Source organism: Mirounga angustirostris, unplaced genomic scaffold (genome assembly GCF_029215605.1).
Source record: "Mirounga angustirostris isolate CCGP_5_RB_7025 unplaced genomic scaffold, mMirAng1.0.hap1 SCAF_12, whole genome shotgun sequence".
In the NCBI taxonomy this organism is placed as follows: Eukaryota; Metazoa; Chordata; class Mammalia; order Carnivora; family Phocidae; genus Mirounga; species Mirounga angustirostris.
Genome location: NW_026991720.1, coordinates 69,407,341 through 69,432,758, shown reverse-complemented (window position 1 = coordinate 69,432,758; position 25,418 = coordinate 69,407,341). Strand labels below are relative to the sequence as shown.

Sequence of the window (25,418 nt, the reverse complement as noted above, 5' to 3'; positions counted from 1 at the left end):
AACAGCAGAAGTCATCATTTAACATGATCTAGGCTTGTAGAAGACAACTGAGGGATGGCACCTTCCCTTGTTCACTCCCCTCGAAAATAAACTATTAGACTTAATAGTGTGTGGTACAAAAAATCTTCTAAATGACAAGAATCCCCTTGTGTTGCCAGTAGGAATCAAGATCAATATTTTTCCATTTGGGCCCTTTGGAGAATAAACATTTCTTTTTTTTTTTTTAAGATTTTATTTATTTATTTGAGACAGAGAGAATGAGAGAGAGAGCACATGAGAGGGGGGAGGGTCAGAGGCAGAAGCAGGCTCCCTGCCGAGCAGGGAGCCCGATGCTGGACTCGATCCAGGGACTCCAGGATCATGACCTGAGCCGAAGGCAGTCGCTTAACCAACTGAGCCACCCAGGCGCCCGAGAATAAACATTTCTTTATTGTCTCTTCCTGCCACTTAAGGTTGGGAATGTTTTTATTCTTTTTTTTTCATTATTAAAGTTTAAGTTTCTGTTGACATGACAAAATCCCTGAACTAATGCGGGAAAGGCAATTTAAATGCAATTATGGGTATATGTAGAATTAGAAGATTTTCTGCAATAGAATAGATACCTCTATGTATATAATTCCTTTTTTTTTTTTTTCCTCTCCTCCAGCAAAGAGAAACCATTTGGAATAACATCTAGTTTTCTTCCTCTAAAACTATGATGATATGATGTAGCCCTTTAAATTACTTTAGCATATACAAGTTAGCCGGTTTTATGTATATGTATGACCCAGAAGGATGTTCAGATGATAAATTAACATCAATGTATCCCTGATCAGCTGCTACTTATGAGTCACAGGAAAGTAACATCAGTGTATAGACTAAAAACATCATCAAAATCACACTCCTGAGAGGTAAGTTACCTGGTTAAAAATGAAACATGTCTTTGTAATAAGGATGCATTGTCTGAAAGACAAAGTGTATGATGCGGCATAGTCAGATTTTGAGCCAAATACAAAGAATCATCTGCGGCTCTTATGGTCTGCATTGCTATCTGCTTAGATAACAGTTTACATAATGCAAAGACAAGTTAGAAATACTTGTTCTTAACAAATTAATTAATTCACCTCACAATTCATAGAATTTTTTTTTCTCCAAGTTTAAGTGGCAGATGTGTAAGTTAAGGGACCATGTACCCATTTTGTGTGTTTTCTCTGAGTGATATTAAAATTACTAAGGGGTACCTGGGTGGCTCAGTTGGTTAAGTGTCTGCCTTCAGCTCAGGTCATGATCCTGGGGTTCAGGGATGGAGCCCCGAGTCTGGTTCCCTGCTCAGCGGGGACCCTGCTTCTCCCTCTCCCTCTGCTCCTTCCTGTGCTTATTCTCTCTCTTGTGCATACTCTCTCTCTCAAATAAATAAATAATAAAATAATAAAATAAAATTACTATAACACATGAATTTGCATCACAAATGGCAAGGTATATCATTCAGAGTTTTATGTAAAGAAAATGGTTTTTTGGGGCGCCTGGGTGGCTCAGTCGGTTAAGTGTCTGCCTTCAGTTCAGGTCATGATCCCAGGGTCCTGGGATTGAGCCCCGCGTCGGGCTCCCTGCTCAGTGGAGAGTCTGCTTCTCCTTCTCCCTCTGCCCCTCCTCCTTTACTCGTGCACTCTCTCTCTCAAATAAATAAATAAAATTTTTAAAAAAAGAAAAGAAAATGTTTTTGTTTAACTTGAAGAGAAAATGAATCTGTTTGAAAGTTGTCTAGGGGCGCCTGGGTGGCTCAGTCGGTTAAGCGTCTGCCTTCGGCTCAGGGCATGATCCCAGGGTCCTGGGATCGAGCCCCGCATCGGGCTCCCTGCTTGATGGGCAGCCTGCTTCTCCCTCTCCATCGCTCGTCCTCTCTCTCTCACATGCTCGCTTTCTTGCTCTCAAATAAATAAATAAAATATTTTTTAAAAAAGGAAGTTGTCCACATAATCATTCTGGAAGTTGGGGGATCAAGAACAGAAAACTGATATGGGCAACTGAAGGTTGGCAAAGAGCAGGAAGCACAGCCCGTTGTGACTGATGAGCCCTCCTGATGGTTGTCACGGGCACCAGCGGACACCGAGGCTGTGGATGTACTGTCTCTGCCAGACTGTCCCGCACAGGACACTGGACATCTCTCTCTGCTGGAGCAGCTGCTGCTGCTGACTTTCGTCACTAGTAGTTTCTCAGCTCCCTGCGTCTTTTGAAGCCCTGGTTGGAAATAGCCAGTTGGTCAAGCCGGGATTGTGAGCCTACGCTCAGGCTCCCAGGAGGGCAGGAAGACAGTGTCTCCAGTCCCTTCGGCTTCTGAAGTGGGAAGCAACACTCAGAGAATGTCCCTTAATAGGTGGGGGTGCTGGGGTGCTGGGTGCGTAAAAACAACCCGAATCCCCCACATAAGCCTCGCTCTGTCACTTTTCTGTGTAATGGCAAGGATATACAACCAACTGAAAGGTGCTTTATAAGTATTTTCAGTTAAAAATATGTTTGCATGGCCTGAAAATGCTAGAACTTTCCCTTGAGGGTCATGTCATAAATTAGTAAACTCAGTTTAACATTACCTAAAATGTTTATAACCCTGTCCTCTTTTAAATATGATGCCACAGAAAATCAGTGGCTAGATTGTTGGTTTTTTAAATTTATCTTGAGAGAGTATGACATATTTCAGAGGGATTTAAGTTGTCTATTAACGTCATACCTTCCTTTGTGTTTCAGATTACTTTAATTCATTCACTCAGTAAATATTTCCTGAGCACCTGGACGCTGGGAACAGACCAGGGCTGACAACAGCTCTGAGTCTTACAGATCTGATCATTTATTTTGCCAATCATTATGGCCAGTTTTAATCCTGTGCTCCTTGACCCCTCAACCTCAGGGGTGGGAGCGAGGAACCTACACAGCGGTGCCTTGTTCCCTCCGCTGCCGGAGGGTTCACCACTCCTCTGGGCATTAGTGCAACTGGTGCAAGGTCTGATGTGATAAGTGAGTGAAACACGTTTTCTCAAACTACCATAATCCTGTGTGTTTTCCCAGATTTGACTCTCCAACGTTGTTTATTACTGTTTACTATAAGGACCCTTTTCCTTGTACGAGTGGGTACAAGGCTTTGAAAAGGAACAGCACATTTGAGGCTATCCTGTCTCCTCATGCAATAGCAGGCGTGATACAATTACATGAGTTTGTGGCATACATTTAAGCTCAACTCCTCTCTGACCCCCGTTCCCATTAGTCCCACCTACGGTGGTGCCGCTTTGGGCTCCATCCTGGAGTTCCGTAGACTGGAGTGGTTTCATTTCATAAGCCATTGTTCCCCCATTTTTCTTGGTCTCTAAGCCCTGAGAATAAGGCAAGGAACAGTTCACATATGCAAGAATATGACCAGATAAATCAGGTACTCTTATTTCCTTTAAGAGTTGCTCTTATGTTCCTCTTCTTGCTTCTATGTTCATTTTTCCTCCTACTGAAGAAATAGATTTAAGATGGCCTTTCCTCATCTTTAGTGTTTTGCACTTTTAATACAGTGTGCCTAGCTGTGGGGTTTCTCGTCCTGTCTTCCCCTCCCCTTCCTCCTTCCCCTCCCCTTCCTCCTTCCCCTCCCCTTCCTCCTTCCCCTCCCCGTCCTCTCCCCCCACCCCCCCTTCCCTCCCCTCCCCTTCCCTTTTTAACGCTGCTGCCATTGTACTGTACCTGTAGGTACTGTGGCGTATCAATCTGAAAACTCGCGTACTTCTTCAAGTCTGGAGAATCTTCATCCATTATCTCTTCAAAACTTGCCTCGCTTCCTTCTTCTCCAGTTTTTCCCTTGGGAATATTAAGACACGTTGGAGTTCTCATTTTACATGTCTTGATTTCACTTTCAGTTTTCAACTTGTCGTCTCTTTGTGCTGCGTTCTAAGTAGTTTGTTCAATCCTCTTTGGCCATCTGGAGATTTCCCAGTTGCTGCTGCTTTTTATTTTTTCTTATATACTCAAGACCTACAACATCTTAGAGTTGGTGATTGTGCTGTTGTCAATGAACCACAGTGGTCCTCCTGTGATGTGGGGATTTAAATGAGTTTATCTTTTTTCTGTTCCCCTAACACCAGTCTTATTTTCTTACCAATTCTGCTGCTATTTCATCAGCAAGGCTGAAGTTAATGATTAGAAATTTGATAATGAGAAACAAAGTAGCTAGATCAGCAAGATAAATCTGTTTGACATTGTTCCTCCACCCACACATACACTCTTGACTCGGTTGATCCTATGTTTTTTCTCAGTTTGTCCAGTGAAAATATACAGGCCAGAACCTTGCATTTACAAAACAGTGTGTTGGAATTAGATAATGTGTCATTTTCAATTCAAAATTATATAATACTGTGAACATACCAGAAATGTTTGGCTCTGAAAATCCGTGGTAGACCCAAAGAACTGAGTTTCTAAGTTGCTTTTATCGCTTGCCTTTCCTGAAGGAGAATGGACTGCCTGCTCTGAAAGATATAAAATAAAACTTGTGTTTCCTCTGATTCCCCTTTCCAATAGGGATGGAGGTAACAGATGTGAGGAAAGGTGAGGACTGTATCTTCCGTGGCAGCAGCATGTGGACAACCAGGATTGCCAGGCTGACTGCGTGAGCCTACCTGCCTACACTGGAAGTGGAACGTCCCACGCCTTGACCCGAGTAAGTCCTTTGTCTGTGCGGTAAGTGAGAAGCCCCCACTTACACTGCCGACTATGTGGGTCACACATCTTGTTGGAGGACTTTGTGTGAAATGCAGACTTTTTCGCTGAGGATGAGAGTCAGGTCTAATTACTTAGGAATAGAAACAGAAAAAAAAAATTCAAAAAAACCTAGGCTTTTTGGAATAAGATGCCTACTTACCGGATCAGCTTGGGTCCAAGTTGCTGATAAACCTCTTATGTTTGGAAATGTGAATGGTGGTAGAGGAGGAAGACTATGAAATGGCTTTTCTCTATTCTGCTGCTACGTGTGCCTGATTCAGTGGCATCTGTTCTTGACCCGGTAGACAGAGCACCTGATTCTAACCCGTCTTCCCTCATCTGATAAAAGGGAAAGCCATGAGAAGAATTTGAAGTTAACAACAATTTTCGGCCCCTCATGAACTTAATGACCAACAGTATTGTGCCTCCAATATTCAAGGAAGCTCAGCTAGTAACTGAACTTGGCATGTTATTAATCAAGCCACACATTTTTAAAATTTTATTTTATTATTTTATGTTAATCACCATACATTACATAATTAGTTTTTGATGTAGTGTTCCATGATTCCTTGTTTGCGTATAACACCCAGTGCTCCATGCAATATGTGCCCTCCTTAATACCCATCACCAGGCTAACCCATCCTCCCACCCCCTCCCCTCTAGAACCCTCAGTTTGTTTCTCAGAGTCCATCGTCTCTCATGGTTTGTCTCCCCCTCCAATTTCCCCCCTCTTCATTTTTCCCTTCCTACCATCTTCTTCTTTTTTTTTTTTAATATATAATGTATTATTTGTTTCAGAGGTACAGGTCTGTGATTCATCAGTCTTCCACAATTCACAGTGCTCACCATAGCACATACCCTCCCCAATGTCCATCACCCAGCCACCCCATCCCTCCCACCCCCCACCACTCCAGCAACCCTCAGTTTGTTTCCTGAGATTAAGAATTCCTCATATCAGTGAGATCATATGATACATGTCTTTCTCTGATGGACTTATTTCGCTTAGCATAATACCCTCTAGTTCCATCCATGTTGTTGCAAATGGCAAGATTCCGTGGTTTTTTTTTCTTTTTTGATGGCTGCATAATATTCCAGTGTGTGTGTGTGTGTGTGTGTGTGTGTGTGTGTGTGTGTACCACATCTTCTTTATCCATTCATCTGTTGATGGACATCTTGGCTCTTTCCATAGTTTGCCTATTGTGGACATTGCTGCTGTAAACATTGGGGTGCACGTACCCCTTCGGATCACTACATTTGTATCTTTGGGGTAAATACCCAGTAGTGCAGTTGTTGGGTCATAGGGTAGCTCTATTTTCAACTTTTTGAGGAACCTCCATACTGTTTTCCAGAGTGGTTGCACCAATTTGCATTCCCACCAACAGTGTAGGAGGGTTCCCCTTTCTCCGCATCCTCACCAACATCTATCATTTTCTGACTGGTTAATTTTAGCCATTCTGACTGGTGTGAGGTGGTATCTCATTGAGGTTTTGATTTGGATTTCCCTGATGATGAGTGATGTTACGCATCTTTTCATGTGTCTGTTGGCCATTTGGATGTCTTCTTTGAAAAATGTTTGTTCATGTCTTCTGCCATTTCTTGATTGGATTATTTGTTCTTTAGGTGTTGAGTTTGATAAATTCTTTATAGATTTTGGATACTAGCTCTTTATCTGATACATCATTTGCAAATATCTTCTCCCATTCTGTCGGTTGTCTTTTGGTTTTGTTGACTGTTTCCTTTGCTGTGCAAAAGCTTTTTATCTTGATGAAGTCCCAATAGTTCATTTTTGCCCTTGCTTCCCTTGCCTTTGGCGATGTTTCTAGGAAGAAGTTGCTGCGGCTGAGGTAGAAGAGGTTGCTGCCTCTGTTCTCCTCTAGGATTTTGATGGATTCCTGTCTCATATTTAGGTCTTTCATAGAATGGTGTTTTTTTTGAAATGGTTTTGTAGTTTACATTTTTTAAAACATAAATTGAAGTTTGAAAAGCTTGGAAAGAGAATTCTGAGTGGCTACCCTGAAGGCAGTTGGCTAACCATGCCCAACAGGTAGATTCAGATATGTTACGTGTACAGAAGCAGATGAATTAAACTTTGCATTAAACAGTTTTGCATTAAGCATTTGTCTAATCTCACCCGTTGAAGTTCACAGTAAGAAACCTGGCATTGCCACTCGTTCCATGTGACTCTGGTTGGGAGTGCAAAGATAATTTTCATGCTTTTCTAGTTTTCTGCTAGAGTTGTAAATATGCCATGTCCTTGGTGCTATTTCTGCTGAGCCTTCCAAAAGAGGTAATTTTGTGGCAGTTTTGAAGATGTAACTGTGTATAATCAATAAAAAGAATGTTCTCTATCCCCACTGATCTCACTTAAAAACCTCTCCGTATGAATTCTGGAAACTATTTTAGAAATAGCTTAAAATTAACTTTAAATTACTTAGTCATGAGAAGTAAATGCAGACAAAGTAAAGAGAATCTGAGGGAGCAGACTAGTATCTACCATTCAGAAATTTTCTTGTCTTTCAAGCAATAACCTAGAAGATAATCCATTAATTTTTGAAGGAATTTTAATCTGATAGTATGGATATCTTTAACAAAAATCTCTATAACAGGGGTGCCTGGGTGGCTCAGTTGGTTAAGCGTCTGCCTTCGGCTCAGGTCATGATTCTGGAGTCCCGGGATCGAGTCCCACATCGGGCTCCCTGCTCAGCGAGGAGTCTGCTTCTCCCTCTGACCCTTCCCCTCTCATGCTCTCTGTCTCCCATTCTCTCTCTCAGATAAATAAATAAAATCTTAAAAAAAAAAAAAAAAAAAGAATCGGATGCTTAACTGACTGAGCCACCCAGGCGCCCCAGAAATTAAAATACTTTAAAAGGAGACTTTAAAAACACTGAGCATTAAATCTGTCTATAAGCAGACTAAAGCATTTCATTCCAATAACTTTTCTGCATACAGGTTATCTCACATAACACTTATGCTCCAGTTTCCTTGAAAGTAAAGAATATATGTTTAAGGCCAGTGGATTATTAAATAATGCAGAAAGCTTAATTAGCAGTTTCTAGGACTATTCATTAATAAGATAAAGTTGAGGAGATAGGAATAATTATAAATATCTTTTTTAAAATATAAATTGATGACCTAACAAAGTTTTTTGCTGTGTATTAAAATCTATTTTACTAGCCTTTTTTCTTTTTTTAGTTATGCTGGGGTTTTTTTGCTCATTTCCAAATTCACTGTAGTCATGAGAGCAGCTATAAGTACTGGGGAAGTCAGATTCAGCTGCCTGCTTTCATGTGAATCACACCATGATTGTGGATCTTTGAAAAAATCCAGTAATGTAGACCCTTGTTGAAGTTAGCAAAGTTGACTTAACTAGTAAAAAGAAAACATTAAACATTCATTTTTCTTTATAAACATCATAGAGGCTTTGTAGAATACTTACATTTATAATAGATAATGTGGTTATATTTGTGAATTTTAGAATCTTATCTGTAGTGTGTGGATAATATTTTTGTGAAAAACATATTGTGTATTTCTATCTTTCTGTTCATTTTGAAGAGTAAGGAAAGATTATTTTAAGACCTGGTCTTGGCACTTTGCAAATCTGTTCAGTTTATATGGTAGTCCTTCAGAGACTTGGGAAAAATTCCTCTAAAAAGCACAAGGAGGTGAAACCCAGTCAGTTGAACTCCTCAGCCAAAATAAACTTTAGAAGCCAATATACTTTTTTTTTTTTTAAGATTTGTTTATTTATTTGAGACAGAGAGCACAAGCGGGAGGGGCAGAGGGAGAGGAAGAGAGAATCTGAAGCAGACTTCACACTGAGTGAGGAGTGACACAGGGTTCGATCTCAAGACCCTGAGATCATGACCTGAGTCGAAACCAAGAGTCAGGCACTTAACTGACTGAGCCACCCAGGCGTCCCTAGAAGCCAATACATTTCTAAAGAGAGAAAAGCTTTATAAAATATACAGAATGGGGGTGCCTGGGTGGCTCAGTCGTTAAGCGTCTGCCTTCAGCTCAGGTCATGATCCCAGGGTCCTGGGATCGAGCCCCACATCGGGCTCCCTGCTCAGTGGGGAACCTGCTTCTCCCTCTGCTGTTCCCCCTGCTTGTGTTCCCTCTCTCACTGTGTCTCTCTGTCAAATAAATAAATAAAATCTTTAAAAAAATATATATATATATACAGAATGATCCTCACACACTGTTTGAACATCTAACTGCAGGGAAGAGCATGAAGAATAACAATAATCACCTACCCTCTTTGTATATGATTCACATACAGTATTTGAACTATCAGAAGATGGAAGGTCAATAAATGTAGCATGAATTTACTCATACAGATTGAAAAAAAGGTTGACATATGCAAAATGCACAAATGATCTTGTAAGAGTCCACTGTCATTGAAAAATATTATTCTCAAGTTAATTTATCAACTTTACTCCATATTGCCTAATTTTTTTCTCCATTAAAATTTAAGTGAGAGATTCTCATTTAGAAAACAAATAACTTTATCCTTTTTTTTTTGAGAGAGGGAGGAGGGGCAGAGGGAGTAGGAGAGAGAGAATCTTAAGCAGGCTCCACCTGCAGTGTGGAGCCCATTCGGGGCTCGATCTCATGACCCTGAGATCTTGAACTGAACTGAAATCAAGAGCTGGATGCTTAACTGACTGAGCCACCCAGGTGCCCCAAACTTCTATTTCTTTTAAAAGAATATTTATCATCAATATAGCCAGTGGTACGCCAGCGCTAGCTTATACCAGCTCATGAGAGCCAAATGTATGTATATTTTCACCACTCTGTGTTCAGTGATGTCACATCGGTAGCTTGAAATCAAGTGTGGTGGGAATATTTACACCAAAGAGAAAGAAAGTACTATAAATCACACTCCTAGCCCCAGAAAGCTGGCTTACCACTATACCATGAAACATTAACATATAATGAAAGGAAAAGATAAATTTGCTTGGAGTCAAAATCCAACCTTCCAATTAGGGAAACATTTTAGAGATTTTTTTCAGAGGATATTATAAAAGATTAATATGGTTCTTGTCAAAATCTACTATGTTTTATTAAAATATTATTCAAGTATAATGAAGTTCATCAGAAAGAATGAATAGGTATCTATTAGCTATTAAAACACTACAAAAGTACAATAATTAAAAAGCGTGGTACTGGTGCAAGGATAAAAAATTGGGTAGAACAAAATACATACTCCAGAAAAAGACCCTATCTTATACTCTAACAATATAGAAGAAGAAGAAAGTGTTCTCCAGTATTTACTGTGAGAATAACTGGCTGGCCCTTTGTAAGTTAAAAAGAAAATTATTTGCACCCCGTGCCTCAACCAGTAATTCAGTAAGTTTCAAACGAGAATTTAAAAATATAACTGTAGGGGCGCCTGGGTGGCTCAGTCGTTAAGCTTCTGCCTTCTGCTCGGGTCATGATTCCAGGGTCCTGGGATTGAGCCCCGCATCAGGCTCCCTGCTCGGCAGGAAGCTTGCTTCTCCCTCTCCCGCTCCCCCTGCTTGTGTTCCTGCTCTCGCTAACTCTCTCTCCGTCAAATAAATAAATAAAATCTTTTAAAAAAAGAGAAGAGGGGGCACCTGGGTTGCTCAGTAGTTAAGCGTCTGCCTTCGGCTCAGGTCATGATCCCAGGGTCCTGGGATCGAGCCCTGCATGGGGCTCCCTGCTCCGCGGGAAGCCTGCTTCTCCCTCTCCCACTCCCCCCCGCTTGTGTTCCCTCTCTCGCTGTGTCTCTCTCTGTCAAATAAATAAATAAAATCTTTAAATATATATATATATATATAACTGTAGAAAAAGTAAAAGGAAATAGAATGTTTACCAACTGTTTATGAAACTTGTACAGGTAGAGAACTTTCTAAATTTCTCTCTTCAGATTTATGCTTTCAAAGTTGACGTCTGTTGCTCTCCTTCTAAGAACCCATATAAGCTAGACATACTGGAAAATCATAGGTTTTTAAAAAATCCCATCAGATTGCTGAGGCTGCAAAAAACCTAATGCACTAAATTCCAGAAACTGGCGACCTCTCGCTAGCAGAAGGAACACAAATAGCTGCTTCTAGCCCCAGCAGGATGGTGGTAGGTGGGGTGGGTGCCCGGCAGCAGGGAGAAAGCGGCTAAAACTGTTTCAGCAACATGTGGGTGAACGGGACCCATTAGATTCCTAAGTGTCCTGACCCCAGAAGTACTACTGAGTCCCAGGAACCCATTCTAACTTCTTTATGAGGAATAGCACTTCAGTAGCCCGGTAATGCTGTGTGTTACCACTACCTACACAAAATTTTTACTGCTCTTTTACAAATAGAGTAACTGAGGTGGAAAGGCCATCAGCCCAAACTCATAGTGTGAGTGGGAACCAGAATTTAGGCTCAGGCAGGGTGACCCCAGAGCTTTCAGTCTCAGCTACGATGCTATTCTGCTTCCCAGTAAATACTTAGTCAAAGGTTATTCATCAGTATAGCCTGATGAAGTTATTTACTGACTGAATGTACCCAAATTATCAAGCACTTTTCCCACTTTCTTTACAAGGAAGCAAATTCAATACATATAATTTGAAATTTGAGAGCACTGAAAAATTAGGACAACTAGTTTATTTTTTAGAACTAGCAGCTCTCTATGGGTGCAGGTGCTGGGGTTTTCTGTTCCAGAATTCTGATGTTTAAGATGATGCATATTTGTTTTAGGTTTAACAGCTATTCTCTATTCAAGGAGTATCCATGAATTAATTTCCATGCTAATTTAAATTCCAGCAGTAATATGTATAATTCTCCCTTTGCTCATTGTAGAGACCTACACCTTGTGTCCATAGGGGATGGTGCAGGTAAAGTTATACTTTCTATCATTTGCAAATATGTCAGTACTTCCAAGGACCAACTCCTAGTGAAATGAAGTGAGTAGATACTTTGCAGAAAAATTTGGACATTTGGGATTTTCATAAATTGTTTCCTGAATTTGCTAACCATTTAAAATATAGAATTTATAGTGTATCACCCATCACCCAAATATCTGCAAGTCTTTTGTTGTTTGAATAAAAACTATAATGTGGATATGTTGCCAGTTCAACTATTATGACCAACTTCCCAGGCACCTATAGCAATAAGGTATTTTTCAGAGTTAGCAATGGGTTTGTAAAAGATTATAAAGGATTAGAGCTTTTCCATATTTGATGTTTCCCCCAAATTTTGTTTCTGGGAGTACTTTTTGCTAGGGATCCCCCAAACGGGAGGAGAAAAGGTACTGCTAAAAAGTCTATGACAGGGCAGGACAGGCCCTTCCAGAGGAGTCTCCTGCCTCCCAAGAATCTCAGCCAAGGCAGTGATGAGGGAGTAATAGGAAATGCTAGTTAGGGACCTTAGGCAATTCTAAAAAAAGAATCATCAATAAGAAATGTGGACAGTGCAGTGATGAGAATCACGTTTATATCACCCCAAGCCCCTTTCCCTGAAATCCCCATCCCCTTGATAATATCCAATATTGAAATAGTTTTTGTTTTTTTTTAATTCGTTTGAAAGAGAGACACAGAGACAGACAGAGCACAAGCAGAGGGAGAGGGAGAAGCCAGCTCCCGGCTCAGCGGGCTCCCAGCCTGACGTGGGGCTCGATCCCAGGACCTAGAGATCATGAACTGAGCCAAAGACAGATGCTTAACCATCTGAGCCACCCAGGCGCCCCTAGAATAGTGTTTTAGTACTTTACCAAGATTGTCATCTAACAGCTAAACCTTAACCTTGAAATCCATCCTTCACTTGCCATCACTGGTTTTCCCAAGGCTTTGTTCTCATTTACTTCCACTGTTGATTCTCTTCTGTTCCCATCTTCCAATCATTTTTTCTTTGGCCTTCTGCTCTTCCTTTTACAATTTTAATTATTGAAAATGAGTCTTCCCAAGCTCTGATGTCACATAATTGGCACAGAATACACAGTTAAATAATTCTTGAAAACTGAATCAATCTCTAATTGAGAGGCATTTCTGCTTGGAAGTCACAGCATCACCTCAAAGCCTGAAACCACCATACTGTCTTGCTCTTAAAATAAGTCACTTTTCTGATGTGTGTGTTAAGGATAGGGAGAACTAACATTTATTGAGTGATTGTGTGTCACGTATTTTCAATAAATTATCTACCTCTGACAACAATCCTATGAAATAGGTGATTTAATGAAGAAACAGGCCCAAAAACATTGAGCAAGGGAAGGAACGGAGATCTGAACTCAGATCATCTAACTCAAATCAGAGTCTCTCACATCACATCACAGGACCTCAGGCCTGTTTCTTTGGGTTTTTGGGGGGGGCGTGGGCAGGGCTGTTTCTTATATGTGAAGTCACTTAACCCTTCTCAGTTCTGGTGTTTCTGTCAAGTAGAGGCCCAAGTGATGACAAACACAGCCAAAGACAGGACCTGAACTGATAGGTAATTAGGGATGAACAAAAAAGGATGGCACACTCAGCAGAATCAAAGGTAAGATACTTTCAACTAAAAATATAGGAAATTAAAGAGATTTTTGAAATTGCAGTCATGATTTATCAAAATAAATAATAATAATAACAACTTGTTGAAGCAAGTTCTGAAATAATATAAATATATTATCTTTTCCGGATTTAGTTTGGGACCTATTTTCAGGACCATTTCTCAGTTTCTATGTTAAAAAAAAGAGAGAGACAGAGACTTGAACAAAGAGGCAACAAAGACCATACATTTCATTAAAAATTTTATTTTTAGAGCCCATAAATGGACAAATTCCAAATAGTAGTAATACAGAGTATTTAAGAACACCTTAATATTTCTTCCTATCCATCTTTGTTTTCCTTTCCGTAAACAAATATACTGGATTAAAGCAACAACACTCTTAACCCCAAGTTCAATGCCTGAGTACTTTCAATATCTATTTTGAACACATAATAAAGCAGAGGCAGTTAATTTTATTTCCATTCAGAGCTTAGCAATTACTTTAGCTTCACATCATTCTGTCACAAATGATAACCAAATGGCCTACCTAAGTAGCTAAAATCATTGAACTATTATAAGCCAAGTCAATGGTCTGTATAAAGTTAATATAAAACAATAACTAGACTGGTATACATTTGTTTTGGGCCCTACAAGAACTGTGCCAAAATAACAAACTTTAGTAAAAGATGAGGTCATTGGGCAGAGGGGAAAGAGGGTCATGTCATCAAAATTTTTGAGGAAAACTGTAGGTAAAAGGAAATCAGCCTAAGCAATTTTAACCAAAGAGAGGAGGAAAGGGCAGTACATTATCAGGGCTGACGACAATTAGCGAAAATACATACACCATTCCCTCACAAACTTGTTCACTACCTCAAGAGGTCAGCATTAGGCTCTCTAGGGATTCTGTTATTCTCCCACTAAGTTTCTTCACATGGAACATAAGCCTACATTTATGCTAACAGCAGAGTATTAGATGGCTATTTAATCTGACAGCGAACAACAGGAAAAAAAATTGTTAGGGCCAGAGTGTCTTCAGGCCATCTCAATACCCCTGAAAATAGGGGCAAAAAAATGTATCATTAAGCAACAGTATTCAAAGAGCACTGTGTTATCTAATGTGATTTATAAAACAAGTAAAATTCAGTAATCCTCAATGGAAAAAATCATTAACATTTGAAAACTCGGAATGTTTTGATGCTGATTTTTTACCAAAGTGGCACTCCAAACAGTTAAGCTGGAACAAATTCCAAACTCACTCACTTGCATCACCTCAGTTTAATAATCCAATAAATGACAAAAAAGACAAACAATGAAAACAGCATCATATAGCACAGCAGCTTTGTTTGGCTCCCTCTAGATAAAATCTTCAGTTTTCCCATAGTTTTACCTAGAAATCCAGTTGTAGAATCAAATTGTGAATCCTGTGAGGAGAAAAGGAAAACAAAAGTTAGATTCTAATATCCTACATATGCACATTTAAGTAATTGAATATACTGTTATTAGAATACATTTTTAATGTTTAATTAATTCAGGAGCCTGTTTGTAACTTGGATAATCAAGTCTGATTACTCCGTGCAAAACAGAGTAATTCTCTCAATGAATAAAAAGCTCTTTCATTATCCAATAAACATTTCTTTCAGCACCAGAGTAATTCAAAATCCCAAACTATTTAGGTCTTTTCCCAATCATGTGAATTAAAAAAACATTAACAATAAAGGTATGTAGTTTGTCTATTATCATACAGGTGTTTTCTGTTTTTGTTGGGGCACTGCTCCTCCAGGTCAAATGGCTGGTGAATTCAGTACAATAATTCATCCAAAATTTAATATGGTTAGCAGTTAAATGTACTTTACTTTTAAGATCCTTTTATTTAGATGGCTGACCTTGAAGTACAGTAGAGTCTATTAAAAGTAAAGAGAATATCATGGTTAAGACTATAAATATGGATGGGGAAAACTACCATATTAAGTCCTTAAGATGAGAGGACTAGGTGTGGATTAGAAATACTGCACTTTCACAGAAATCTCAATATCCTCAGATGTAAAGGCCCCAGCATAATGACAGCCTTTGCACAGCTCAGGTTCTATGGACTTCAAGCACTTTAAGTCTATAGTTCTTCACCAGGGTTATGTATCACAATGACCTGGGACACTTTCTTTTTTCACAATACGTATGTATAGGTCCTTCCCCTGAAATTCTTTATCAGTATATTTAGATTGGGAACCAGGCATAAATATTTTCAGAAAGTTCCCCCGGTGATTCTAATGTACAACCTCCATATGAACGTTGCTTTCAATGCCATATTCATTTTTTAATGCCATATTCATTTTTGAATAATACAATTTTAAAAGCAAGTGGAGAAACTAGGGAAGGTCCAGAGAAGTGACATCCAAAATAAACATTCAGGAATGGAAAGAGGCTCTACAAGAAAAGATATATGTTGCTGAGCTTACTGAGACTTGAGATAAAAGGCTCTGGGATGTTACTATGTTCAAATCTTATTGATTTGTTCAGAAGTGATTTTAGGAGATCAAGCAAAAGAAATGGGCTCACATTAAGTGAAAGACATTCAGCTGGTTGGATATGAAGTGGTTTTTGATTACTTGGTAGTCTGTATCCATTGAGATCTCCAAGAACACTCAAAACAGCCATTTGTCCTGAGTCTTAACAGTGTTTCTAAATACAAGATGAAAGATTCAGTGGCTTCTACCTCATCCTCCCACTTGTGTTAGGCAAGATGAAAAATGGGAAAATAAATAAACTTATTATTTCAAAGCAATGAGATACAAAAGGGCAGGAATCCAGGACTTATAATTTCTAATTTCAAAATGGATAAAAGTTAAAATGATTAACATACTAAAATTGAGAATATTAGATCAAATTTCTTCAATTTAAAGTCAGAACCACTTACCATTTCAGCTAATAATTTATTTTGATGTTTAACCTCATGGCCTATTTCAATGGAAAGCTATTTAAAAAAAAGCACATACATTATTACTCATATGAAGGTATTTAAGTGTCATAAAGTAAAAATAATACCACTCTAAGCATACTCATTTTCTCAAATAAAACTGTCTTCTAAAAATATAAAATACATATACTTTCTTCTGATATTTTTCCCACTGACATTAAAGGAAAACAAATTTAGAATTTCTACTCCTTCCCAACTATGGATATTGTCTCCCTGCTCTTCATTTTGATTTCATCTTAATACTCAATTCCATCTTTTAATTTTGGTACATACTTCTCTCTGAATCTCTTAGCCTTGCATGCTTTTTTCTTCCTCTCTTTATATTTATACAACATCATTTATCTGTATATTTTCTTCTTTATTTTTTTTAAGATTTTTTTTTTTTTTTAGACTTTATTTATTTATTTGACACAGAGAGAGACAGCGAGAGCAGGAACACAAGCAGGGGGAGTGGGAGAGGGAGAAGCAGGCTTCCCGCTGAGCAGGTAGCCCGATGTGGGACTCGATCCCAGGACTCTGGGATCATGACCTGAGCTGAAGGCAGACGCTTAACGACTGAGCCACCCAGGCGCCCTTAAGATTTTATTTATTTATTTGAGATAGAGAGAGCAGGGGCAGGGGAGCAGCGGGAGAGGGAGAAGCAGGCTCCCTGCTGAGCAAGGAGCCCGACGACGTGGGGCTCAATCCCAGGACCCTGGGATCATGGCCTGAACTGAAGGCAGATGCTTAACTGACTGAGCCACCCAGTCGCCCCCCTCTTTATGTTTAAAAAGATATATACAAGTACCCATCTTACCAATTCAAATCTACATTAAGTATTTAATATTTTTTTAATGAAGTGGGATATTACTTTGAATATATGCCTAAACTGGTTACTTATTTAGATTCTAAAGGTATTTTTCTTTAAAATATGATAATAAGGGTGCCTGGGTGGTTCAGGTGGTTAAGCGTCTGCCTTTGGCTCAGGTCATGATCCCAGGGTCCTGGAATCGAGCCCCATGTCAGGCTCTCTGCTCAGAGGAGAGCCTGCTTCCCTCTCCCTCTGCCTGCCGCTCCCACTGCTTGTGCATGCACACACTCGCTCTCTGTCAAATAAATAAAAATCTTTAAATAAAAAGAAAAGATGATAATAAATTGGAAAAAAATTTATTAAGTTATTGTTACCTCCACCCTGAGCTATACAGAAAGAGGCTGAGCCTAAAAGAAATGCTATTTATGTGGTTATGGCTGCTATTCAGACCAAAACCTATTTAATACTTTATATGACAAATTCATCAAAGGCTTTACTTCCAAGATATTTGGATAAATTACAAGCAACAAATGAAAATCTTGGCAAACCACTGCAAAAATTGTTCTCAACTTATCTTGTGGTGTAAAGTATATGGGGTGATACTGACACAAAACTGTACTAGAATTCTATAGATCAGAACATGAGCTTTTTTCCCCAATTTAATAATTCAGAGATGATAAAGCAACTATAAAGCTAAATAGCCCAAATCACCTAACTACTTTCTACAACTGTCATTCATGCCAAGGAAAGAAATTTCCAGGGGAAAAAAAGCTTTCTTCTAACAAGGAGCCTAAATTATCAATGTTGGAGTTTAAAAAACAAAAAAATGAAGAACATTTAATTCTTAATTCCCTCTAAATGTTGATTTTCTAAATTGTAACATTATACAGTATTACTTAGTTCACTGATCAACTCCTTTTGATTTAATATGACTTTGAAAACAATACTCGTTTCAGAATGTAATAGTCTCCAGGCTGAATGCAATTCTATTTTCCAAAGACTAATGAAATACCAATTAAGTTTTGGCAACATGAGCTTCTACTGAATGCTCTATTAGTGTATAGTGTGTTTAATGTAATATAGAATCAATCACATACGCTGTTAAAATCACCTTTTTGTAATTCCTTTATTTAATACATATTAAGCTCAATACCACCAATAAGGAATTATGCTTAGGTGCTGTGTAAAAGATCAAAATAAATACAGTAGAAAACCCTACATTCTGGTAAATTTCTTTTACATACAAATAATTCCAATGCAGATCCCTATGCGATACATGCTAGAGAAATGGTACAAATGGTCTTATGTTCACATGGAAAAAAAGTTACTTTTGATGTGGTAATCAGGTAAAGGTTTCAAGAAGGAAGGAGTGCAGTGAAGTGGAGCCTTTACTATGGGCAAGCCTTCAGTGAATATAAGGAGGGAGGACACTGCTAAGGCAAAGGAGAGCAGGATCAAAGATATGGGAGTGCAAGTAGACAGCCAGCATCCACACAACAGAGACTACTCTAATCTGTCTGGCAGAAAACATATACACATTCCAGGAGTGCAGAGCATAAGGTCTGAAAAGCTGTGGACAATCTTTGAAGGACTTATCTGATCAAGCTACAGAGTGTGAATATCATTCTTACATCATGGGAAGACACTGGAGACTTCTGGGAGCATATGATGTAATTTAAAAAACACTCCAAAAAGATGGCTGTGGTGACAGTATGTAGCTCAGAATAGAATGTGCAAAAAACAAGGAACAAACAGGTTAAGAGGCTCCCTCAGTAGTTCACCTGAGAAAACCAGGGGATAGTATCCGAAATAGAAAAGTAGAAACAGGGGCGCCTGGGTGGCTCAGTCGTTAAGCGTCTGCCTTCGGCTCAGGTCATGATCCCGGGGTCCTGGGATCGAGCCCTGCCTCGGGCTCCCTGCTCCGCGGGAAGCCTGCTTCTCCCTCTCCCACTCCCCCCGCTTGTGTTCCCTCTCTTGCTGTCTCTGTCAAATAAATAAATAAAAAATCTTTAAAAAAGAAAGAAAGAAAAGTAGAAACAGAAAGAAAGAAGCACAAAACTCAAGTGACTGACATGAGGTACAAAGGTAGAAACATGAAACACTGAGATGTGTAGCTCAGAATACAAGAAGAAGAAAAGTCAGGAAAAGAGCTGCTTGGGGCAGAAGATGGACTGCTCTGAGACATTACTACAGACAACACACAGTAGACAACATACAGTACTGTAGATTTACCCACAAAAAAACAGTGGAAGCTTAAAAAAAATAAATGTACCATATGTTTTGATTGGCCACATCTTCTAATCTTCTACTCAAATCATGTTTAAATTTTGAGTGCATTTTGACCTTGCTGAACAAGACACAACTTGGGTAACTGAATTCCTTAGTATGATGCCAATAACATAAACAGTTTATAAGTATGTAATACATATGTACATAAATACATAAATTTGACAGTATATAACATCTGTTAAATACTTACAGATTTTATGGCAGTTACTTTGCTTCTCAGACTTTCAGTGAGTCTCTCGTTTTCTTCTTCACAGGCACTATAGCCACTGTTAGCATAGCTATAGTTCCCATAGTTGCCAGGAGGTGCTCCTTCACCTGCAAGGATCAGTCACAGTATAGTTGTAGCAAAAACAAGCCACTTTTGAAACCTTGATAGGAAAGAACCAAAAAAGACCCCTGGAGGGCGTTGCAGACCACGTATGTCTGTAATATTCACACTTCAAAGGAATTTTTAAAAATTAATAACCAAATAGAGATCAGAGCAATTCTTTTTATGCCCTCTTTTACACAAAGAATGTTCAATTCATTTTTATACTTACTTACTGCTTATTGATTGCCCACAAGACACTAAAATAGGCACCGATATACAAGGATATTCAGGATACATTCCTCGTTCCCTAGAAGTACAAATTTTAAAAAAGGACCTAAAAGTAGTAGCGTCAACTATCTATTGAAGAAGACGGGCTATGAAGGAAAAGGGAGAAAGAGGATAAACATAGCAGGAGGGAGCTCATGGCAAAGGGGGGTCCTTTACTGGTATCTCTTTCTTTTAAATAGAAGAGAGCTGGAATAACTTACGGAGAACATTAGCTGAGAGTTAGAGGGACATGCATTCATTCAACAGATATTTCAGAAACTCCTATGTGTCACATCCATTTCTCTTTCTAGGTACTACTGTTGGGAGCTTATCTTCTAGGGAACTGCACTGAGAATACATAGTCCCAGCTACTGCCTCATAAAGTACTTGGTATTCATCAGGCAATCAAATAGGTGGAGTGAGCCTTGGAGAGTGAGTCTGTATATAAATGTGCTAGAGGACTGAGACAGGAAAGCATAGTTGAGGGTGTTAACCACTTTTTTTTTTTTTAAGATTTTATTTATTTATTTGACAGAGAGAGAATGAGAGAGAGAGCACATGAGAGTGGGGAGTGTCAGAGGGAGAAGCAGGCTCCCTGCCGAGCAGGGAGCCCGATGCGGGACTCGATCCAGGGACTCCAGGATCATGACCTGAGCCGAAGGCAGTCGCTTAACCGACTGAGCCACCCAGGCGCCCTAACCACTTTTTTTAAAAAAACAATTGATACCATCAATTTTCTCATAAAGGAAGAGATAAGACTGTCTTTAAGGAAGGGTATCATTGGGAAAAAGCAATAAAGAGAATAATGGGGGAAAATGACTAGGACTACATGGGTCCTAGGGGGATAAAATGATCCTGGCTGAAGCAACATACTGTGGTGGTGTCAATCCTCCTGGATGTGTGATTTTTCTGAAGAAGTGCTCATCAGCAGAGTTAGCCTGGGAGAATCTGGATGGTTGGATTGATCAGGAGTTTGATCAAGAGGTTTACAGCGTCGGGGCTGAAGAAAAGAGCCCCAAGAGGCTGAGATCGCTTGCCAAAAGAGAAGGTAAATATATGGAATGTGGGGACTGCAATGGACAGGGATAGAAGCAGTTTCAATGGAGAAATGAGGGAAAGGAATGATACAGGGACTAGGTCTTTGTAAACTCAAAGAGTAGATGAAGCAACAGGGACAGTGAAAGATGGAAGGACAGGAAGTAGCAGTCAGTGATGGTAGTTGAAGATGGTTGAGGTGTAAATAGGAAGCTCTTTCAAGACATGGCACAAACCTCACTTTCTCTTAAAGGCAAAACTCCCTCTGATTTCTTACAGCTCTTACTGTACACAATAATATCACACTCTAGATGATACTATAAGGGCAGAAACTAAATTTGTATCACTCATGGCTGTATATCCCCCACAAAGTATACACACACAAACACACACAAAGTAAGGCACACTCAATAAATACTGGTAAATGAATTAATAAATAGAATCTGACTTCACTGTTTCAACTTTGAATGTGCCTGCCTTTGCCAAGAATGGAATCATAAACTTCTTTGAGGGCAGAGACAGTGTCTCATACTTCTATATCCCCTGTACCTAATGACTATATACAGCAGACACTTAAGACAATTCCCACCACTACAAAAACCACAACAAAATGTTAAACAGGTATGTTCCGGAAGTTGCATTCCTCAAATTTTCCCTCAGTTGCTGATACACTATCCATAAAACTCCAAATATAGTATGAAAAGTTGTAGGAAAGCTAGTGAATGCCAAAGATCATCCTCAGTCTTTGTCCATTTAGACAAATGCTACTTCTTTAGGGTAGTTTCTATCAATAACTGAGCCAAGTCATTTAGAGATTCATGGGAAGTGTGCCACATGAACATCTTCAGCTTATTTGTCCCAAGTTTAAAATTCCAGGTCAATACAATCTGATACTTGGGAAAAAAAAAAAAAATCCAGAATAAAAAAAATCACATTATACCAATGTAAATGATAGCAAAAGACACTTAAGCAAGCATCTCTCCACTCAACTACAAGGGAGCTTCCGGGGGGGCGGGGGGGGGGGGTGTGGAGAAGGAGGCTCTATCCTAGAGATTCTAATATAATTAGTCTGGGCTGCAGTCCAGGTATCAGTGCCTTAAAAGCTCTCCAGGTGATTCTAATGTACAGTCAGGGCTGAGAACCACAGCTTCTCAAGTCCCTTTTCTGCAATTTATCATGGCACACTGCTGCAACAAAACATTCAAGGGAGCCAAAGGGCCTATTAATGAGATCTAAACTCCTTGGCCTGGCACTCAAAGTATCTCCTCAATGGGGTTCTGGTTCCATGTCTCCTACTTTAATCACACTGGCTTAATAATAATCCCTTATACACACCATTCCTAATTCTAGTCCTACAACTTTTCGGGGGTACGGGGGGGGAGGGAGTCTTGCTTCCAACTGGAACTTGCCTCTCTCACCCTCCATTAATCAAGCTCTGGTTCGAGTTTTTATGTCTCTACAAAGTAAGCAATGCTCTATCTCTGAAATCCCTACGACACTAGCTGTATAACTTATTTGCTATTTGTATGTGCAACTATCACCTTGTACTATGTTCCTACTCACCAACTAGACTGGAAGCTGTGGGAGCACAAACAGGGCCACAATCAATTGTATACCTAGAGCTAACTTTAAGTACACAATAAATGTTTGTTATTATTCATAGCGATAAAAAGAAAAAAACATTTAGGCATATAAAACTAAACTGCTCTATATTATTTTTTTCTCTACAATTTACTTGGCCAAGTATTCATAAAAGTTTTATTTTTCAAAAGCTCTTTCTCATACTACAATTTTTAAATCAATGAGCAAGTCTAAAGTTACTGGCAACTTTCACCAACTTTAAATACCTGACACTTTTGAAAAACTTTTTTATTCCTTTTTCCATTTAATTGTAACCACTGAAAAAGGTAACATTACCTTTTTTCAAATACCCCACTTATTTTCTCAGGTATGCTGTACGCTGATTTAGCAGGGTTTTTTTTCTTTTCTTTTAAAAAATAGTCTCTTAATAGAGAGTTTCAAAACCCAGAAAATGCTGTTTTATTAGCTGTACGTTATAATGGCCCCTTCAAAGTCCTTGTGCTTGGTGAACCTGTTTCCTAAGTTTTCACAGTGGAACAAGACTCAGATAAAAAATGTTCTGGGTTTAATGGCCTTTGACCCCGATGTTACATACTACAGCCTTTAACAATAACGACAGGTACATTTACCTTTGCAATTCACTGTTACCAGATTAATATGACTGCTATTAGTATGCTTCGCATGCAACATTCATTCTTCAAATTTTGCTTCTGAAAAAACTAACATCCAGGACGAGTGGAGTACGAGACACCGAAGCCAGACTTGAGGAAACTCAGGAGGTTTCGTAATCACTCCCTGACAGTCGATAACACTAAAAAACTTGGTAATTCAGTTGGCACCTGTACATACCCCACCCCCATTCCCCCACTACTCTCTATAAACCTACCATTCAAACTTGGGACTGAACCAAACTAAAGGAAACCCCTAAGATCTGGTACAAATGGTGTGTTTCTACTTGGTTCCGCCTCCAAAGACCCCTCCATACATCCTGCTTTCTGGCCCAGATTCCAGTGACGTAAGACTAGTCCGATTTCCTTCCGCGTCCCCGCGCCCAGCACGGCCGGTTCTGGGACCCCCGAACTTCGAACCTCAGCCCTCTTCTTACCCAGGCCTGCACGCCTCATCCTGCCAGAGTAGGGAAGAAAAAAGCAGATGGAGGGGTGGGTAGGAAGGGGCCGGGGTCCGCCGGACGGCGTCTTCAGTACCAGAGCCCAGAGAAACACCAACTTCTCTCCCCAAAGCGCCACGACATCACTAGAGTCTAAACATCGCGCCGGCTGATGGCGTCACCCAGACACTTATTGCTGCCTTGCGAGGCGGCTTGAATCGCATTCTGGGAAATGTAGTTCACCGTCGACGCAGGCAGTGAGACCGGGGCGTGGCGTGAACGCGGCTCCCGGAGCGGGCGGGGCTTCCGGAGAGGGGCGGGTGCTGTGGGGGCTCGGACTCAGGGTTTCTGGGCGTTGGGTCTTCGCTGCTGGGCCTGCGGCAACCTGGACCTTGCTCTCAGTGTGTCGCCCCCCCACCCCCGAGTTTAACCCCGTAGGTCTGCCCTTCTAGACTTTGAGAGGTTGGTTGACTAATCTTTCCTGATTCCTCCTCTTACTTCCTCTGACATCTAGAGTCAGTTCAGGGAAAGTCCAGGAAAACTTTATCCAAGTTTCTGATCTCACACATAAGTCATCTGGGACCCACAGAACGGAAGGAGGAGGAGGGTAACAGATTTGTGCTGGGTCACCCAGTAGAGAAAACCAGGTCCCGTGGATTAAGACTCATGCGCGGAATGAAGCGGTCAACAGAAGGAACAGGGTTTCTCGAGGCACTAAAAAAATTAGTTCCCTGTTACTGGATTGGTTGCATTTCTAGAAATAACCAGGCAGGGCCATTAGCTGTTAAGGACGAAGGACCCCCTAAACTCTCTCCCACTTAGACCTTTTAAATGTACACAAAGAATATGGAAATGCTATTTACACATGGTAATGTGCCAATGTAAGGGTTTAAAAGCCTCTTGGCAAGGGTGGGGTGGTACGGGAATCCGAGTTAGTCCTAGAATATCATTTTATCTCGCAGGATTATCGTGAGGATTAAATGAAATAACAGTTTTTTGTTTGTTTTTTTTTTAATCTGATACACAGTAGATGCTTAAAAACCACTGGGTGTTTGCGGTTTTGTTGTTGCTGCTGTATGGCAGTGGAATAATCTCCATACTAAAGATTTCTGAGAATGCAACTCTGATAATTTTAGTGGTCCCTCATAGTTTCCCAATATGAACATTGACTGTAGTAGTGGCACAAAAATCTGTCTTAAGGTTGCACACGAAAACAATTTTTGATAAAAGTAATTAACCTGGGAAATAAACTGGGGGGCTTGATCCCAGGACCCTAGGATCATGACCTGAGCCGAAGGCAGACACGTAACCATCTGAGCCACTCAGGTGCCCCATGGCGTCCCTTTTTAATTTACAATCTGTGACAGTCCCTCCTTTTGTTTTTTGTTTTTTAAATAAGACTTTATTTATTCATGAGAGACAGAGGGAGAAGCAGGCTCCCCAAGGAGCAGGGAGCCTGATGTGGGACTCGATCCCAGGACCCCGGGATCATGACCCGAGCCGAAAGCAGACGCCCAACCATCTGAGCCACCCAGGAGCCCGACAGTCCCTCCTTTTGTAAAAAGTACACATGTTCTATAAACAAAACATGTCAGAAAAATCATCTTATTGAAAGAAGGCTTTCTCATATGAAAGTCCTTTTTAAAAACATAATGTTAAGTTTACCTAAACAGACCATTTAAATTACATGTGTACTTGTCCTCTTATAAGCTACTTCCCTTACATAGTAGGGAGATATGAGAAAATAGCTAAAAGCGGGGGGGAGAGTAATAAAATATAGCAAGAATAGAACTCAAGACAGGCAAACCTGGTTTATATTGAGCTCGTGACCTAAAAGTCCAAATATAGGCAGTTGTTTATGGCTACTGTTGCCAGTCTCAAATTACAATGGTAGCAATTGAGAA

General features: G+C 39.9%; 2 protein-coding genes across 3 annotated transcripts in view; one reads left to right on the top strand and one right to left on the bottom strand.

Moving 5' to 3' along the window:
* GNGT1 (G protein subunit gamma transducin 1) overlaps positions 1 to 25,418 on the top strand; it is a 130,873-nt gene that overhangs the window by 72,049 nt on the left and 33,406 nt on the right. The window contains exon 5 of the mRNA XM_064575261.1: positions 4,525 to 4,663. The gene's annotated coding sequence lies outside the window, so the exon portion shown is untranslated. The remainder of the gene's footprint in view (positions 1 to 4,524; positions 4,664 to 25,418) is intronic.
* Positions 13,413 to 23,758, bottom strand: BET1 (Bet1 golgi vesicular membrane trafficking protein). Of its 2 annotated transcripts, none has more exons than XM_045864687.3 (4): positions 23,512 to 23,758; positions 19,404 to 19,528; positions 16,075 to 16,131; positions 13,413 to 14,584 (listed from the first exon to the last, which is right to left on the bottom strand). In XM_045864687.3, exons 1-4 carry the CDS (start codon positions 23,528 to 23,530, stop codon positions 14,429 to 14,431), a joined length of 357 nt encoding a protein of 118 aa, XP_045720643.1. In that variant the 5' UTR covers positions 23,531 to 23,758; the 3' UTR covers positions 13,413 to 14,428. The 2 variants fall into 2 exon arrangements, with proteins under 2 accessions (XP_045720643.1, XP_064431330.1); XM_064575260.1 differs by lacking the exon at positions 23,512 to 23,758 and adding an exon at positions 23,036 to 23,240.